Below are 18310 nucleotides of genomic sequence, written 5' to 3' on the forward strand. Positions count from 1 at the left end.
TTCCTCCAGTTTCTTCCAAAACTCCAAAGACATTTTGATAGGAAATATGGATTGTGAGCCCATTATAGGACTGTGATTGACTGTCTGAATATGATATGATGGTAACATATAAGGAAGCAAAATTAATAAAGATTAAATGTTTTTTTGTGTTTTTTTTTTCACTAGTTAAAGCACGTGGCCAGGTTTTGAATTGTACAACTGCATTAAATTGTGTGTGGTTTTTCATGGGTGTCAACATCTAAATACATACCATTCAGTGTGTAGTTTATTCATCATTGCTACGTGTTCTTCGTTTCAAGTACAGACACATCTTCAAAGATGTCTTGGAAATTATCCCACTTAGCTGCAGCTCTAAGATGCTCACAGCGAGTTTCTATTATTAGTCTCCTAAGCTTGCACAGGTTATAGAAAGTTCAGATCTTCTATTCAGCACTATTCTGTACAGCATTCAGACTCTTCTTGTCTTAAGGTCTCTCTTAGTATGTCATTTAATATGTTGACTCATAGTAGATAACATTTTACGTATTGACCTTATTGACATGTGGATGTACTTGTGATCTATTCCATGTTTTTCATATTATTGGAGTATCCAGCTAGGTCACATTATTGATTATAGTAGGCCGTAATACACGTATTCAATGGTTTAGAATTCTCTCTAAGAATTTGCATGTCACATGCAGTCTCGTGGTCTTGGCACTATGGTCACATTCAAGGGTTTTATTCCATAGACAGTAAAAAGATACCAGTATCTCCCTAGAGTTCTAAATGGTACACTATGGTAGCTGAATTAAGAGTTCCTTATACAATACAGGTATGGGCACATCTCCGTATAGTGTGTCTAAACTAATTTTAGATTATATAGAGCACTTGCTGGACCCTCTATTAATACACTCTCACCAGCAATGTTAGTGGAATCCTTGTGGAAATCTAAGGGACTTGAAAGACTGCAAGATTCTATATTATTTATTTAGTTTGCTTATATGGTACCTTCTGAACTTCCAGATTGATATACAGGACCAGATGGATAAAAATAATCTAGAGCTGAGTCTTAAAAGACTAGCGGGGTCTTATGTGGCCATCCAGTTGATGGGCGTACGAGAGAGTTATCGAAGAAAAGAAAAGTGTTAAAATGCAAAATATAATTTCCAGAATGTCACTCCTCATCTACAAACACTGGAAGGTTACTTGCTTCTAAATATAAAACCACTTTTCATAAGTGAATAGTATGGGTGAACATAAGGAACTCTGTAAAATATCTTATTAAAGAAATAGGTTTCCTTATTAATTTGCTGCTTTCTTCCTCCTTATCTTCACTCACAATGTTTACTTAATCAGATCTATAACCATATCCAGTTTACACAGAACTTGTTGGAGATGGGAGCAGAGGAGAAGTCTGTAAACTGATGTATTGCCTCATTTTGTGTATTGGTAAGGTGATACAGCAGTGTCAGAAGGGTTCCTGCACTCACAGTATAGCAGAGTAACAGCAGCCATTGCTATTAGTTTACAGATTCCAGCAGCCTCTTCCTCCCTCTCTGTAGACTAATATGTAAAAAGTAACTCTGCTTGATGAATTGAGCAGGAAACTTAATTATTAAATAATATATAGCAAGAAGTTTCTTATATTCATGCAAAGTTATTTCCTAATTGGAGGAATCTATATATTTGTCCCCCTGCCACCTATGTGGACTCATTACTTACTACTGTACTCTTTACAATACAGAACAATCCATAAATCTGTTTCTTTTGTTCCGCAATAAACGGATTTTCCATTTACCTTAGAACAGTAATAGTAGGTTACTGGTCACACATACCTGTTTGATATTTGCTCACTGTATGCCCAGCCTGTTTATTACCTGTTTTGTAAACTCACGTAAAAATGAACGACATGTACTACAGTTTTGCCAGAAATTCAGTTTTCCACTCACATTGTTATTTACATTTTAATTGGTGGAGTTTAGTTGTCGTTATATGTTCTGTACAAAATTTATATGAACTCCTATGTTTGGCGTATTGATATACAGAAAGTCTGTTTATAACAGTGCTATATCTGTATGTAATAAAGTCAGCAATTCTAATTTATAAGAGTTAAAGTTCTTTTACACTATGTTCATGTGCATGCTCTGTGTTTTTCAGCACCTGATGGTCCTCATGGTAAATTTCAAGAGAAGAAAATGTCGTTGAGTCAAGCTAGAAAAGACAATGCTCTCTCCAAATCTGGTGAGTACCAATTGTCTCGGGTTGGGATTGTATAGACTCTTCTCCAGGCATTGGGTTTGAAACTTTCTATGTGCTATGAAGGGGTTGTATGTCTACAGTGGATCTGCCTTTAGACATGCACATTACAGTACGTGTTGGGGAATGGCGTTTCATGCTTAAAGTGTAACTAAACTTTCGAACAACTTTTGATTTTCTCAAAGTATTTGTGTTAAATTTTGTAATATTCTTCATTTATATAATTTTGTCTCCTTTCTGTAAAATCCTGCATTTCTTTTGCTTCTGTATTAAGAACGGTTCCTGACTCTTACTAAATATTAATGTGTATTGAGTACAGGCTGGGGTACAAGAGAAATGTTGAGAAAATCAGGATGAGAGGGTCTCTTCACAGAGTTATTGCTAAGACATGATAAAATGTACAAACTTGCTATTCATTCATATGACTCTAAGTCTGCGGTGCTATCTAAATTATTTCTGGAGCTATCACTGGTTGAAAACAGTTGGGATATATATGAGAGAGACCACTGGACCACTAACAAGTACGATTTGGTGCAAATGACTGTTAGAATATGGCTATTTGGGACAGTATACCAATGATCCTTAAAGGGATCCTATCACTCAGACACAATTTTCTCTAGGTATCATGTCGGAATAGCCTTAAGTAAGGCTATTCTTCTCCTACCTTTCGTCGTCTTCTCTGAGCCGCCGTTCGCCTACAATCCCGATTTTCGTCGGTATTAGCTCTCTCGCAGCACTGGGGGCGGGCCCCAGCGCTCAGACAGCACTGGGGGTGTCCCCAATGCTGCGAGAGAACTCCAGTGCCGCCTCCATCTTCATCAACAGCGTCCTCTTCTTGGGCAGAGCAGACTGCGCATGCTCACAGGCCACAAGAAAATGGCCGCTTACAATACTGTGCAAGCGGCTATTTTCTCGTGGCCTGTGGGCATGCGCAGTCTGCTCGGCCCGAGGCCTAGAAGTTACAAGCCACCGCCTGAAGAAGAGGCTGAAGAGGACGCTCCTGATGAAGATGGAGGTGGCGCTGGAGAGAGTTCTATCGCAGCATTGGGGCCCGCCCCCAGTGCTGCAAAAGAGTTAATTTGCATACCAACGAAAACCGGGATTGTAGGTGAACGGCGACGCGGAGAAGACGATGAAAGGTAGGAGACGAATAGCTTTTCTTAAGGCTATTCCGACGTGGTACCTAGAAAAAATTGTGTCTGAGTGATAGGATCCTTTTAATGGCCTGCTGGTGGTTTAGGGCCCCAAATTTACCTGACCTGTTCATTTTAATAATTAAGAAGGACCTTTCGGGCCTCCTGACATGCCTGTTATAGTAAATGCTTCTATGTATTATTAAATAACAGTTCTGTGGTATCTTTCCTAATCACTCTTTATTCCTCTGTTGTTACTCCTGGAAATGTATAGCGCAACAAATGGTATGTATGAATGGAGCAACAAAGGGATGGTACCTTGACATGTGCCTACACAGACACTGTCAGTCATTGCTGTTAGACTATGCTGTAACATGACTTATTGACAAATGGAATGGTAATACCTAGTTATCAATGTATTCATACATGTCCCATAGAGACATACATAGAGACATTGTCAAAGCACATCCGTAAACAATCCTACACACAGGTACACATGCATAAAACATGTGAAAACAATACATAAAAAAGACAAAACACATAAAAAATAGGGGCAGGTTTATCGCCTACACCAGCAGAGGTTGTGCATCATTATTAGGATGTGTGTTCCTCCTCAGAAATCAGAAACGCCCTTTGCCGTGGTGTGCGCCTGCACTGAAATCTACACTGACCTGTAGCTGGGATCATTTGTCAGTTTATGATAATACATTTGTTATATTCTCACAAGTGAACTTCTCCCTAGTTTGTGAAAGACCTGGAAAATCCAGTACACAATGCAGTACAATTGACCCTTTACCTGCTGCTTCTGACTAATGCAAAGACTCTGTGATCTCAGCAATGTCTATGAAGGAGCTGCTGACAAGCACAGCATCCTTCAGTTCACTTGGATGAAGGGAGTGCAGTGTACAGACCCTCACTCTTTTAACGCTTTCTGAATTTTTACACCGTGGTTGGCTATTCCCCGTTGTTTCATGACAGGTGCTTCTTGATAAGTCTACCTGCTTTTACTGTTTGTGTTATCGGTTCATATTGTTAGTGATATGCTTACACTTATTAAATATACAGCTGAACCAAACCTTAACATTTTTTCACGTATGCTGTGTTATGGGTTAATCTAAAGTTTGCTTCTATACTGTATTTAACCTTTTTTGTGTCAAGTACACATCTAAAACATTTAAAGTGCTAAAGAAAGGCTGAAGTTGTGTTTGGTATGAATTCTAAATACACATCAGTGACTTTCAGTGGGCTCCAGCAGTGTGAGGCCTTGTTCACATGGGACCGTGTATTTTGGTCCTGATTCTGAGTAGGCTCAAATGAATGGGCCTAGTCCGGAGAGTGCTGTCGCGAAGCGGACACCGGGGCTGACTCAGCTGCGGAATCCATCTGAAGAAAGGGCAGCTTGCTTCTTTTTTCCGTGAGCTGGAACATACCGCTCATGAAAAAAAAGAAGCTAGCGGTCTACATAGACCTCTATTGTGAGGGGGCGGATTTGGCGGCAGAATCCACCCCCCTCTTGCCCTGTGTGAATGAGCCTGAAAGGTGCCAGATTATCAAATGTTGTTGAAGATTGGATTGTGTATAACGTACATAGTAGGCAGTAGAAAATCATGCAGGCATATGTGGATGTCTGGGATTGGCTGTGTCACAATCCAATAGATGTTGATTCTTTTACTGGATGCGAGGCATAAAATGTACGTTGTATATATGTTTATTTTTCCATGCGAGGATGGAAATGACATACATAAGGTGCAGACCCAGAGATCAGTGGATACATCGGCAATGCTTCAGCATGCTATTTTCACTGTCTTTTTACTGAGAGTTCTTGGTATTTTCTGCATTTTCAGAACCACATCTTACTCTGAAAGTTGATGAAAGACAAAGACTGGCCAGAGAACGTCGAGAAGAGCGAGAAAAACTGATGGGTAGGTTTATTTTGGAAATGTTTTATTAACTGAAGGACTTGTCTATATGATTTCTTCTACCCTATTTGTAAAGTAAAGAAGGTACTGACTATTTATAAGGGAATTAGTACGTGATTCATGTAGATTAGGAAATGAGTTATGGCAATGGCCAGATCATGTGCACTGTCTTTAGATACTGGTGGTTACATTGTACTATAGGCAAAACTGCAGTGCAAAGACTCTTCTTCCATGGTTCACTAGGCTAAGGCCCAGTCCTGGGCAACCACTTTAAACAAAATAGCAGTGACGAGTTGGAGATGTGCTATAGTACAATAATATATATAATATATATATATATAGTACAATAAACCCTGGATACACAAGATACATCCAGAAATATAGTAGTAAAATGAGTAATTGAAGTATAAATGATGAGCATAAATAACCTGACCTGTGGATATGTAGTAATTTCTATTGACATGTCTTAATGATATTTTCGAAGATTTTAACAGTGGATTTTATATGCATAGTATGGCATTAGGGAAGCCGTCATATGATGTGTGGCTGTTATTTGAAGTAAATAAACCTGCTTTGTCTGTTTTACATAGAAATAGGATTTGTAGTCCAAGGTTCACGTTTGCAGTTCATAGCACATAGTCACCCTGCTGCCCAGTAACGTTACTTTAGCTGATTCATTCATTCAGTCACAAGGGACATGGAGGGGTTGAGAGGATTCAGAAGCAGACAACGTGGGTTGTTTATGTCAGAGCGAAACGGATGGAAACATTGTGCATTTATAGTCATGTTATGGGTGTATTGGTACTTCACTCAGTTATAGTACAGTTATCAGTCTTTTAACCAGTCCTGCTGCTAGGTGTCCATGATATGACCTGCACAGATTAATATTCCCTGGAAGTAAACAATGACTGCAAGTAAGAAATTTATAAAGTCTATTGGAGAATTTTCTAAATGTTTTATGATACACAGAGAACTAGTCACATGGAAGATGCCGTACAACTTCCCAGCATGGTATAACATTACGGGTGGAGCTGAGCAAGTACAAAGTTAGAAGAATTTACCTGAGCTTCTGCATTTGTTTAATCTACTGCAGGGTCATTTCCAATGACTTTTTTTCATTGGTTTTTATTGCCTTCTGTTGTAAGATCTCACACTCCAGCAGTTAAAGGAGTATTCCCATGTACATAATCATATCTATATTTGTAATAGTTAAAAGTTAAACATTTTTGCAAATATAAGTAATTAAAGATTCTGCAGAGTTTTAAAGATTTCCTCTAACTTTCTTAGTGGTGACAGTCTTTTATCTTGATCGGTTGCCAATGGTTGTGACCACAAACGCAGAAATTTTCTATGGTCTGGGACTTGTCAGGAACCCAGCTCTGATTTCTTATTGTAGCTGTGTTATCAGGCAGGGACACTACACGTATCAGAAGATATCCCGGCCACAATAAGGAAATCATAGCTGATTTTCTGACCTTAGAAAGTTCCTGCATTCATGGTCGTGTCCACTGGCAACTGATCAAGATAACTTGTGACCACGAGATATTTAGAGAAAATCTTTAAAACTCTGCAAAATGTTCAATTACTTATATGTGCAAAAATGTTTAACTTTTAATTATCTACAAATTTAAAAATGGTTTTCTTAGTGGGAATACCCCCTTTAACCAATTGCAGAACTTTGTATATTGTTTAGTGGGAGAAAAAAAATCATAACTTGTCATTTATGCATTAAAATGTTTGCCTTTTTTATGCTTAGGACCACCTCTACCATTAGATGACTACTTCTAGTCCTGCATGTCCAACTTTGTGTTCGGTTAAACAAAAAACCGTTTTGCTGCAGAGACTAGAAGACGCTCACAGGCGGACACTTTGCAAACCCATTCAAATGAATGGGTTTGAAAAGTGACTGCCAGTTTCCGTCTCCTGTCCAGTTTCTCGGGCAGAAGACGAAAACCTGAAAGTGGAGACCGGGGTGCAGATATGAACCCGTCTGTTTTTTTTTTTGTTTGTTTGTTTTTTATTCTGTCCGTTTTTGTTTTGTTTTATTTCTGTGTATCAGTTACTGTCTGTTATAAGTCCTGTTGCTCATAGACTTCACTGTTAAAAAGAAAATAATAACGAACACTTGCCGTCCATTTTTTCAAACTGGACGTAGGATTTTGTTGTCCACAGGGAAAAAAAGGACTTCTGACATAATGGACACAAGATAAAATCCCATTCAAATGAATGGAAATTTTAACGGATTTCTGACCATTCAGCTAGTGTCCATTGCTAAAATCTTGTAACTGACAATAGCTGCGGACACTGCTGATGGTCACCAATGGTAGTGTGAATGTCCCCTTACTGTGTTCGGTTAGGCAGCCCAAGCTGGGCAATAATAGGGGAAAGGAGAGATAAGAGATGGTGTTATGATTAAAGTAGCTAGGATTGCTGTGCAGGCTTCTTACTATTGAACAGCAATCCTTTTCTTCCCTGAAGGTTAAAGGAACATTGGCCTACATTTACTAAGGCCTTTGTGCCAGAATTCTGGCGGACATTGTATATTCTTTAGGAGAAAATCAGAAGAGTTAAAATTGTCAATGATTTTTGTAAAAAGGAACTGAAGCTTGTGACTTGTCAGAAGTGACTGGGCAAGGGAATCTATTTTGGTCGAGTCCTAACATTGGCTAGATTTATTACTGACGTGCCATATCTATCACTTATTGTGTACCACGGGGATGAATGTGGTGCATCTTGTAACTGCGGTATGTAAGTTAGATTAATTAATGAATTAATTAGCACTTTAATACACCTCATTAGTAAATGTAGGCCACTGACTGGTATAGACCTTTGGTGGACAGGTCTTAACGGTACTAGTGATCTAATATTAGATGCGCCTATTCTGACAACGGCCTGCGTACCGAAGCACAGCCATATTTTTAAATATAAAACTGATGTCTTTACCACACAGGTTACCTATATTGCTGTGTAAATAAGTCCATCTTTAGCTATTGTTAGTAAAAAAACAACATAATGGCTAAATAAAATCCACTTCTTATTCATGTTAAACCAGTCTTTCTTGACAAGGACATCAAGCATGAACGCAGCTCATGGGTAACATGTGAGGTAATGTGTGCAGCAGCTTATAGATTCCTCAAAATCTCCAGAGCTGCTAAGCTCTGTCTGTTGTTAAGCTCCAGGGAGAATATGACTCCAAGTGACCTTGACAGCCATGCTTTCTTATTATGTATCCAGGCGTAGCATCTCTCCTTTATCTACACTGTGTAGAGGAGACCTCACCGTCATATTAAAGGGGTTCTATCATTGGGAAACGTCATTTTTAGCTAAGCACATCCTTGCATAGCCTTTAGAAAGGCTATTCCACACCTACCTTTTGTATGTAAATTGCCTCAGTAGATTTTGAATAAGTCGGTTTTTATTCATATGCTAATGAGCTTCTCCGTGCACCCTGGAAGTTTCTGTGATCCCAGTCTGCTCTATGTGTCTGTATAGCAGAGATGAGTCCTCAGCACAGCAGCCTCTGCTGTACACACACATAGAGAATAGCAGAGAGGGGTGCACGGTGAGACTTCCGAAGCACGGAGAAGCTAATTAGCATATGAATAAAAACAGACTTATTCAGAAACCACTGAGGCAATTTACATACAAAAGGTAGGTGTGGAATAACCTTTTTAAAGGCTATGCAAGGATGTGCTTAGCTAAAAATGAGTTTCCCAATGATGGAGCCCCTTTAAGGTTGTTAATATCAAATTGTCTGCTTCCTGGCACACCCACCGATCAGCTTTTTAAAGTTAAAGCTCGGCTTGGGTGAGCCCTGCTTCCACCTCAAAGGCCAGTGACATCACATTCACTGGTCACATGACCTTTTTGCAGCTCAGTGTGCAATACTAAGCACAGACACTATACAGTTTGCGGTGCTCTGTTTGGTAAACAGTGAAAACTGCTGTGACCTCTTTAAACCGTTCATAGGTGGGGTGCTGCGTGTCTTCCCCCACTGATCTGATATTGATGACTCATTCTAAGCATGGCTCATAATCCTGGAAAACCCCTTTTAATTTATAATGGTGGTACCATTTGTATCATGTGAAATATTTGGCCCACAAGTATTCTTCTCGGAGAGCAGTAAAGAAAAGGCTCGATTTAGATCATGGGTTTTTTTTGTTTTTTTTTTACATCTGTAACAAATCCAAACAGGTTTTTTGGACAGACACAAAAGTATGGTATACTACTTTTTTGTGTCCTTAAAAAAAACAAACATACAAAAAAACGGACAGCGACAGATCCGTTTTATCTAACATTGATGTCTATGTAAATGCACGGCCATCCGTTTTCACCTGTTTTCTTTTCTGCATCTAATAAACATATGTAGAAAACTTGATCTGAATAAAGCCCAAGATCGTAGCAGTTGACCAGTGGAGCTGATATGCATTTGTTCAACACCATAGTAACAGTGCCCAGGGAGGGCAAATAGGATGTTGCAGACTTCCGGCGATGTTCCAACAAACGTCGTCTAGAATACCCTTTAGCCATTGCCCAGCATTAAGCTGAGCGAGGTCCTTGGAGCACTTTGTTGTTAGGAGACATCTCTGTCAGTTTGGATAAGCGACTATTCAGCATCCGTCTATTGAACCATAGATTTCAATGACACCAATGTATTGCTAGGAATATTTTTGAGGTTACATAATGGCTTAGAAGCAGATCTGACATAGATGCATGTCCTCCTCTTCTCTTTCACTGTCAGCTGCGAGAGAATCTCTTTGGTTAGAGAAAGAAATGCGAGCACGGCAGCATTACGAGAAACATTTGGAAGAACGCAAGAAGAAGCTAGAAGAACAGAGACTCAAAGAGGAACGGAGGCGTGCTGCTGTGGATGAGAAGCGGAGGCAGAAACTGGAAGAAGAAAAAGTAGGTCACCTTGCTTCCAATTCATGTTTTCTTCTTCGGGGAGGTAAGATTTTTATGCCATGTATAGAAATAATCAGGATAAAATAGAAGCAAGAAATGGGTTTTACAGGATTAGAAAAGTTTGTCTGATGTTGCTGCTCTTCTTTATTCAAAGGAGTGGAGGAAAGCTGCAATACCATAAATACCCATAGAAAGGTGTGGCGCTGTTTCTGGAAGAAAAAGCAGAGCCCATTTTAATGCTGATGTCAGTGCCTGGAGAGTTGTTATATTATAATAGATCCTGATAATTTTTTTTTTTTTTTGAAGGAGCGACATGAAGCAGTAGTAAAACGGACAATGGAAAGAAGTCAGAAACCAAAGCAAAAAAATAGGTGGTCTTGGGGTGGTGCTCTGCAGAGCAACACAAGCATCAGCAGTTCAGGTAAAATACAATGGTGGAAGAGCTTTGAATATAGCTGTGCAATGTATTAATGTGAGACCTGGTCGCAGGAGGGGCAACATGCATAACACCCCGTTTGTCTAGCAGTTACTGTAAAAATATGACAGTCTTTATGATTTTAGGCCATTTTGTGTTTAAAACAGAAACTCAATGGACTGTCAGTGTTTGTCCTATGGCTAAATAATGTTATATCCATAAGATTTAGCAACTGGAATCTTGCTTTCAGGCGGGGGGAATTACCTGCTGCCAGGTGACAGAATATATCCATGTATCATGTCAGAATACCATAGACGTGTCAGATGTTATATACATAGTAGGTTTCACCTTCACGAAATCATGGACTTTAGATGGTTAGATTTTATAGGGAGTCTGCCACCTCCCCCAGGCATATTCAGCTGCCACTACTGTGTTACAGAGTACGGCACAGTGGTATACAGCATGCCTGTGTTATGTACAGTATGTCGCTTTTGTAAATTTGGAGAAAAGTAACTTTAAAGTAAATGAGGCAGCGGTGAACTGGGGAATGGGCCTTCAGCTCACTGGAGCACTGCTCTTTCCATTCAGAATCTTTCCACCTCCTGCTTGTCCCAACCTATGCAGGAAGACTTGTTCCTCCCACTGCTGTGACGTCACCCGTCCTACTTGAGCAGCAAGTGCTGTGCTCCCAGGGATGATGGCCCGCCCTCAGTGCACCAACTTCCTAACTTGCAAAAGATTGAAAAGTTGTTTTTCTCTAAATCTACAAAAGACACATACATAACAGAGGTATGATGTTTCTCAATGTGATGTGCTCTGTATTGCATTGAGTGGTAGACTCTCTAACCCTAACTGAGCTGTGAAGAAGACTTACTTTCTGTGGCTATACCACTTAAAATCTAAGTTAATAAACTTTAGTACTGTAAATTCATTAAATTCTCAGCCCATCATTATCACTTTTTCTTTAATTCTATTTTTTTTTCTTTGTTTACGTTTTTTTACATCACTTTTGCATGTTCTATTCTTTAGGTTACTTTGTTGACTCATCATTCAGTGTCGATTTATCTGACCTGGCATACCATTTCCAAGCCAAGGGTCGTGTCAGAAGAGGTGGTACTTAAACCACTGTGTTATGTCATTGTTCCTTTAGTCTCTGCCCTAGTGATCTAACCTTCGTGATGTAGAATGTGTTTGCTAACCACCCAGTCTCCTCTTATGTGATGTGGTGTTAATGTACAGAAGGTGCACACCTTGTGTATAGACATATAGCTGTTTTTGGAAATTATGGCAGAAGGACTATATATCTTCCCTTATTATGGTTGTATTTCTGCTTGTTCTGTTATGCTGTGAGCATAAAATACTGGATTATAAACTGCCTATCAATATCTATCAGCATTGATAATGCTTTCATCTGTCCAGTCCTTGCTTTCATAACAGCAAGAATTTCTGGCAATCACCATAAGATTAAATTGTCAGACATTCCATAAAAATCACTTGCATCACTGGCAAATTTCTGATTAGACAGTGTGGCGGTAATGTTTTATGTAAAATGTTGCAGTTATTTGTTTTCTCTGTTTGTATTCTAGTGCCGTGTTTGTTTTCTGTGTACAGAATCTTGTGTGCATTGTCTGTGTATTGTCTTATTGACTATGGGAGAAATTATGTCTTTGTCATTGTCATGCAGAGTCCCAACAGTAACATATTACAGATTTCCCAACTTGCACCACAGTCTTGGCAAAGTAGCATTTTGGAGTGTACAATCCTCCTTCATTGCTCTCAACATATTAGTAGTTATACTGCACCTTTTAAATTGGTTGTCCACTTGCAGACCAATATTGAGAGACAAATACTCGTATTTTTATAGTAAAAAGTTCTAAAATTTTCCGGTATACAGTGTGTCCCACTCGGGAGTAGAACTTTAAAAATGTAAATTGCTCGCGAACACGTGAATGTAAAGGCGACCTGTAAGAACTGAACATACCTGTATTTAGTGGAAAACAAATCCACATTACAAAAGGTGCTGAAAATGTCCGCGCACAAGGAAACTCGATGCTCCACGATGGAGAATGTCCTCTGCAACATGTCACTGTCGATGGCAGCAATTTCAGATGTGACGCAGTATGGCTTGATTTTTCCCTTTCTTGGCGGCTCGGTGACAGGTCGACTTTGGGTACCCAGTCTCTTGAGCCAACCGATGTAATAATTTTTTGGGGGAATTTTTCAAACTGTCCATAGCGTCTTGCAAAGTCTCATCCAACTTCAGAGGTCGTCCTCTAGAGTGCTGATCAACCAGGTTTCCTCTCGGCTCCAACTTTTTGTCCACTTTTGTGATGGTTTTGAAGGTAGGCAGGTTTCTCCCTCCAAATTTCTTCACATATTCCCTCTGACGCTGTTTTGGTGACCCATTAAGTCTTCACAATGAACACTCTTTGTGGTATGGTATATTGCATGCACCGTAGTGGCGCCAGCTATAGTTCCTGCCTCTTTGACACAGAATCAATTCTTCATTAAATGAGGAAAATTTTGAACCTTGTTGTATGATGATACATGCACGCCTTGTAGAGTAATTTGCATTTTTAAAGTTGTACTCCTGAGTAGGACACCCTGTACTTTCCTCAGAGTCACAGTACACTATTAAGACATCTGCCTGGTAACAAGTGGACATCCCCTTTAAAAGCTTCAGTCTAACTACTAATATGTTTAGGGAGATGAATGATGATTGTACACTTCAAAATGCTATTGTCATGTCTCAATATTGGTCTGAAAGTGAACAAACCATTTAAGTTGTACCTTCCAGCACTTGGAGATCAGCTGTGTCAATAAATCGTCCAATGTAGGACAACTGGACCATCAGAAACGTTGCTTTTTGTACAAAACAAATTCTTGTCATTTTTAAGAAAATACAACTTAGCGAAGACTAGAAACGGCATGACTTGACCGTGGGGTCTATACACATGATACTGCAGTGTGCATGTACCCTATATGGTGGCACACGGGGTCCCTTACAGGTGTGTTTTATATGTATGCATGTGTTGATGTATGGTGACTCCATAAGTTAACTCCATGTGTACAGCAGGCTACAAGCAGCAGATTACATTTATTAAAGTTGGATACAAGAACTGACTAATATATATACCGGTATTTTTTTTCACCCTATTTCAGTTTTCAAATTCCAAATTTTAGCTCTCTAGCACCCAGTGGAAAATGAAAGCTTTGCCTTGAATGGTTTCTATAGGCAACTTCTCCACTTTTTCTTTGTAGTTGTTTTAATAGTAGTAGAGGCAAGTGCAAAGAAAAGTCATTTTAGCATGTTAAATATTCGCGGCTTTTTTTATTTTTTAAAATCTTCAAACACTAAAACGTATCAGTGCTGCCTTTTGTTTTGTGATTCCCTGTAATCCGCAACCTTTTTATTATGAAACCTTAAGTTTCTACAGTTTTGCGCTAGCCTCTTATACATGCACATAGTTACATACTTTATTTGCTTCTGATAGTGTTGGCACTGTAGGCATGTAGCAATTACTTGGCCTCCCTTAGAGCCATATTTCTGAATATATTATCTGATGTATTTACCTAACTTTGGTGATTTGTGACACGTGTAGAGTGACTATTTTTCATACTGTAGACGTGCTGTGTGCAAGGTGTGTTTTCTGTGGTATGAATTTATACCATGTTATTGGAGGAGTACCTATATTAGTCTAGTCCTCCCTGTAGATCCCGGTGGGACTGGAGCTCTGCATTGCAGATCTTTCATGAAGAAAAGCGACAACCACGTCATTGGGTCACCTGCCAGTGTACTGGTACTAATACATTGCTTGGGTGTGCAGCCAATTAGCAATATCTCCATTTGTTTTAGATCCTGACAGGAGGTCAGTATCAACAATGAACCTTTCGAAACATGTTGATCCAGTTATTAACAAGCGACTGTCCACATCATCTGCAACATTACTTAATACTCCAGACAGAGGTACAGTGTTACACAAAAGAATACAGACATGTTGATGTGTGTTCTTCCCCTGTATACCCTTGTAACAATGTGAATTTTGCACTGTGCTGCTATATGCATTAATGTATACTATAACACACAGAGCCAGCCTTTGGATGGATGGTGGCCTGTGCCATACTGTCTTTTGACATGTCCTATAATGCCCAAATAATATACAGTTGCGTAAATGACAATGGTCAATCAAAGAATGGTGATATAGCTAGGTCTGGTATAGCTGCTTTCCTGTAGTTACAGACTTGAAGCATGGAATGGGGGGTGCAAGTCCCAGTTGTGGCCTCTTTCAGTAGGGACCATTCGTGCACCCAGTGTAATCAGGTCCCATACACGTAGGACCAGAGAACAGAACACAGTGTAGTAGGCGCAATCCTAAAAGCAAATTCAGATGACAATGTATAACTTTTGTGAATAGCTGTGACGTGAATTGTCATCATCATTTGTGCCATTCTTTCATCTTCCAACAAAACATTATTTTTGTTCTCATTTGTGGAAGCAAATGGTCATTGTACTTCACAACTGTCAAATCCACATCTGGCATGCATGCGTAAATGACAGTTTGCCGAAAGTGCTGATATCTATGGGTACTACCATACATATTTCCGAGATCAGCTTCCCTGTCTGTTGTTAGATCAGTTTCCTTTAGGATTTACAGTACATGAAATATTCCAGCTATTGTTTGCAAGTTATCAGTCTGATAAATGCTGTACTTCAAAGATGTAAAGTTTAAGTAGAGATGAATATTGCACACACAATGGCATGGTCAGTATGTTGCATTGCAGATCTATTACAAACTAGGATTTATTAGCCCATGGAAGATTTGTTGCAGTAATGTATAAATCTGTCCCATTCATCTGAATTTAGCAACCAGTAATCCATGGGCATGCTGCACACAGCCATATTCAGAGGCATGGAACAAATTTTCAATTGTAGAAATTTCAGCAACAAATCTGCCAAATGTCAGTATGTTTTACAAGTATTATTTTTATAAAATCATCCTAAACATTTTTGATTATTGGTACTGAGTGTCAAGATCTTTTACATGGTCCTACCTGGGTGCAAATTTCCTAAATAAAGAACAGTCACTTACATAAATCCTTAAAGAGAACCTGTCATCATATTTTTCATGTTTAAGCTAGTGATGTGGTGCTGTATGGACTGAAAACTGGTATTTGTGCTATGTCAATATTAAAATCCTCAGTTACAGGAAAAATACAAGAAAAATCCAATTTAATATTTGTTCATACTGGAGGGTAGTGTGTGGGTGCTGTGCAGATTCACGGCTGTTATCACATGTATTCCTCTTTGATTTCTCCCTGATTTCTATGCAGATAGTGCTGAAACCACACTCGGGGCAGACATGTACATTTCAGCACATGCGCACGTCCTGGCAGAGGAGATACTGCATTTATGATCTGAGGGGCCAGATTTGGAGATCCAATCAGAGCCAGTCAGAGTTCAAAATCACAAAACATGCCTGCTCCTGTCATTACAGAGGCCAAATAGAATATCATGCACCAAAACTAACAGCATTGATTGTTTGGGAATAGTGGGGGCTCTGTGCTGGAATCAGAGGTGCATCATGTATTAACTGATGTAAAGAGTTGGACTTGGTGGTGTGTAAGATATTCTGTAAATAACAGTGGTGTAATCCCACCTTTAATGTTTACATATCATTTATCTGCATTACTGCAAACATTGTATTCCTCTATAGCTAAAAATACTTCCTCTTTGAATAAAGAAAAGGAAAAAAAAAAAAAAACCTTCCTAAAAGTGACTAGTGTGACCTTTGGCATATGGGGGTTGATGTCAGTCAAGGAGGAATGGGCGTGATAACAGCCATGACTTTGTATAAAATAAAATTAAAAAATGCCCCCTTAAGTCCATTATGCTTTATTCTTCTTGATAACTGTGTAACTTAGAATTTATACTAAGGTCTTAGTGCTTTTCACAGAAAGTCTGCAGAGTTTTCCTCTCTGTTTCCGTCCCTATTATACCTATACAGAAACCACTAGCGTTTCCGTAGATATAATTGACATGCTGCGATTTACAAAAATGCAATGGTTTTTAAATCGCAGTATTTACGCTGCGAATATTTTTTGTGCAATGTGTGGATGGGATTAGCTAGCACCCAATCAACTTTGCAGGTACTGTCTTTGCAATGTGGCGCCCCAACCCGACATGGCACAAATGATGTTTTCAGTCCTTCCAGCACCATACCATTATTTTAAACCAGACAAATGTAGTGACTATTTCCTTTGACTCCACTGACAAGACTTCGGTTTTCCATATACCAAGACCAATATCCCACTGATGTGGTATTTGTAGGAGTCTGGGATGATTTTGTAACTCACATGAGTACAGAAGTTGTGTCTGGAGTCGGGCTTTAACATCAGTGGAAGTTCAAGTGTATCCAGAGGTTATAAAAGAATTGGGCTACAAAGTGTGTTATGCAGTTTGAGGTCACTGTGTAACTAGGTTACATTGTCCTAAGGGGTTATTTAATATTCTAAAAAATAATAATTTCGGATGTGACTCAAATTAACTTTCCTAAATATTGTGTAAAAGTTATTAATTCTTAATGAGACTTCTTTTAGGAAAATAGGTTACCAGTAACACTGAATTTGTCTTCTCTACGCATTGCTGGGACTATCTAACATTGTTTTTATGACTACTAGGGCGACGACCACACCTTAGTCCATGGGAGTCCAATGTAGTGTCGCGGTTACTAACGCCTACACACTCATACTTGGCTAGAAGTAAAAGCACAGCTGCACTGTCAGGAGGAGATGCAGGTAAGTTGTTAACCCATGTTTGCATACCAGTATCCATTCAGTTTGCACTCCTAAATATTCAGCCCTTATTCACTCGACAGTGTAAAATGGCTGTTTTTGCTCCAACCATTTTGAGAACACATTGATTTCAGTGTGTCCATTCACATATCTATTGTTTTGTCCGACTGATTTTCATCGCCGTCAAAAAAACTGACTTGCTTTATCTTTGTCTGTTTTCATGGACATAGGGACACAATAAAAATCAATGGATTTGTTCTTAACGGATGTAAAATGGATTGAAGTCAAGTTTATATCTGTTAAAAATAAAGAAATTAAAAAAAAAAAAAGTGGGCTGGGTCTGAAAAGAGAGACCATGAAATTCAGCTTTTTTTTTTTTTTTTTTTTTTTTTTTTTTTACTAAAATATGCAAGACAGGTGACACTGGGTCATCAAAAATGAAAAAAAAAGGAATGGATACTAAATGCCATTAGATTTGCCAAAAACTTTGGAGTTTGTGACCTGTCTACAGATCCTGCATGTAATGTATGCACTTGGAGGGACCAACATACACAAATGAACAAACTTATGATAAAATTAGAAACGCCCACAAAGTGGTGTCAAAGGGGCGTGGCTAATGGCAAAACCATACTAACAATAAGGTATTTATAGATCGGAGTATATAATCAATGAAGCCCTTTGTCTCATAGTGTCCAGAGACCAAGGGAATAATAATAGTGCCCATAGATCAGAAGAAAATGACCTTAATAGAAACGCGTAGTGTTGGTAAATAACGTTTTTCTGGATATTGATCCCTTGTGAAGCACACTTCCTTATCTGTAGAGCCAGGCTGTGGGTTTTCCTTGGTCCCTCCAAGTGCATCTTCAGACACCCTAGGGTGATTTGGATCCCGCTGCTCTATCCAGCCAGAG

General features: G+C 39.1%; 1 protein-coding gene across 2 annotated transcripts in view; it reads left to right on the plus strand.

Annotated features, from left to right (window-relative positions):
• MAP7 (microtubule associated protein 7) overlaps positions 1–18310 on the plus strand; it is an 88709-nt gene that overhangs the window by 37843 nt on the left and 32556 nt on the right. For both annotated transcript variants that reach the window (XM_075267934.1, XM_075267935.1), the window contains exons 2-8: positions 2137–2220; positions 5213–5290; positions 10029–10192; positions 10499–10613; positions 11637–11717; positions 14464–14574; positions 17286–17402. In XM_075267934.1, the coding sequence (XP_075124035.1) occupies positions 2137–2220; positions 5213–5290; positions 10029–10192; positions 10499–10613; positions 11637–11717; positions 14464–14574; positions 17286–17402 (750 nt within the window). The remainder of the gene's footprint in view (positions 1–2136; positions 2221–5212; positions 5291–10028; positions 10193–10498; positions 10614–11636; positions 11718–14463; positions 14575–17285; positions 17403–18310) is intronic.

The sequence above is a fragment of the Leptodactylus fuscus genome, chromosome 3, assembly GCF_031893055.1.
Source record: "Leptodactylus fuscus isolate aLepFus1 chromosome 3, aLepFus1.hap2, whole genome shotgun sequence".
Lineage (NCBI taxonomy): Eukaryota > Metazoa > Chordata > Amphibia > Anura > Leptodactylidae > Leptodactylus > Leptodactylus fuscus.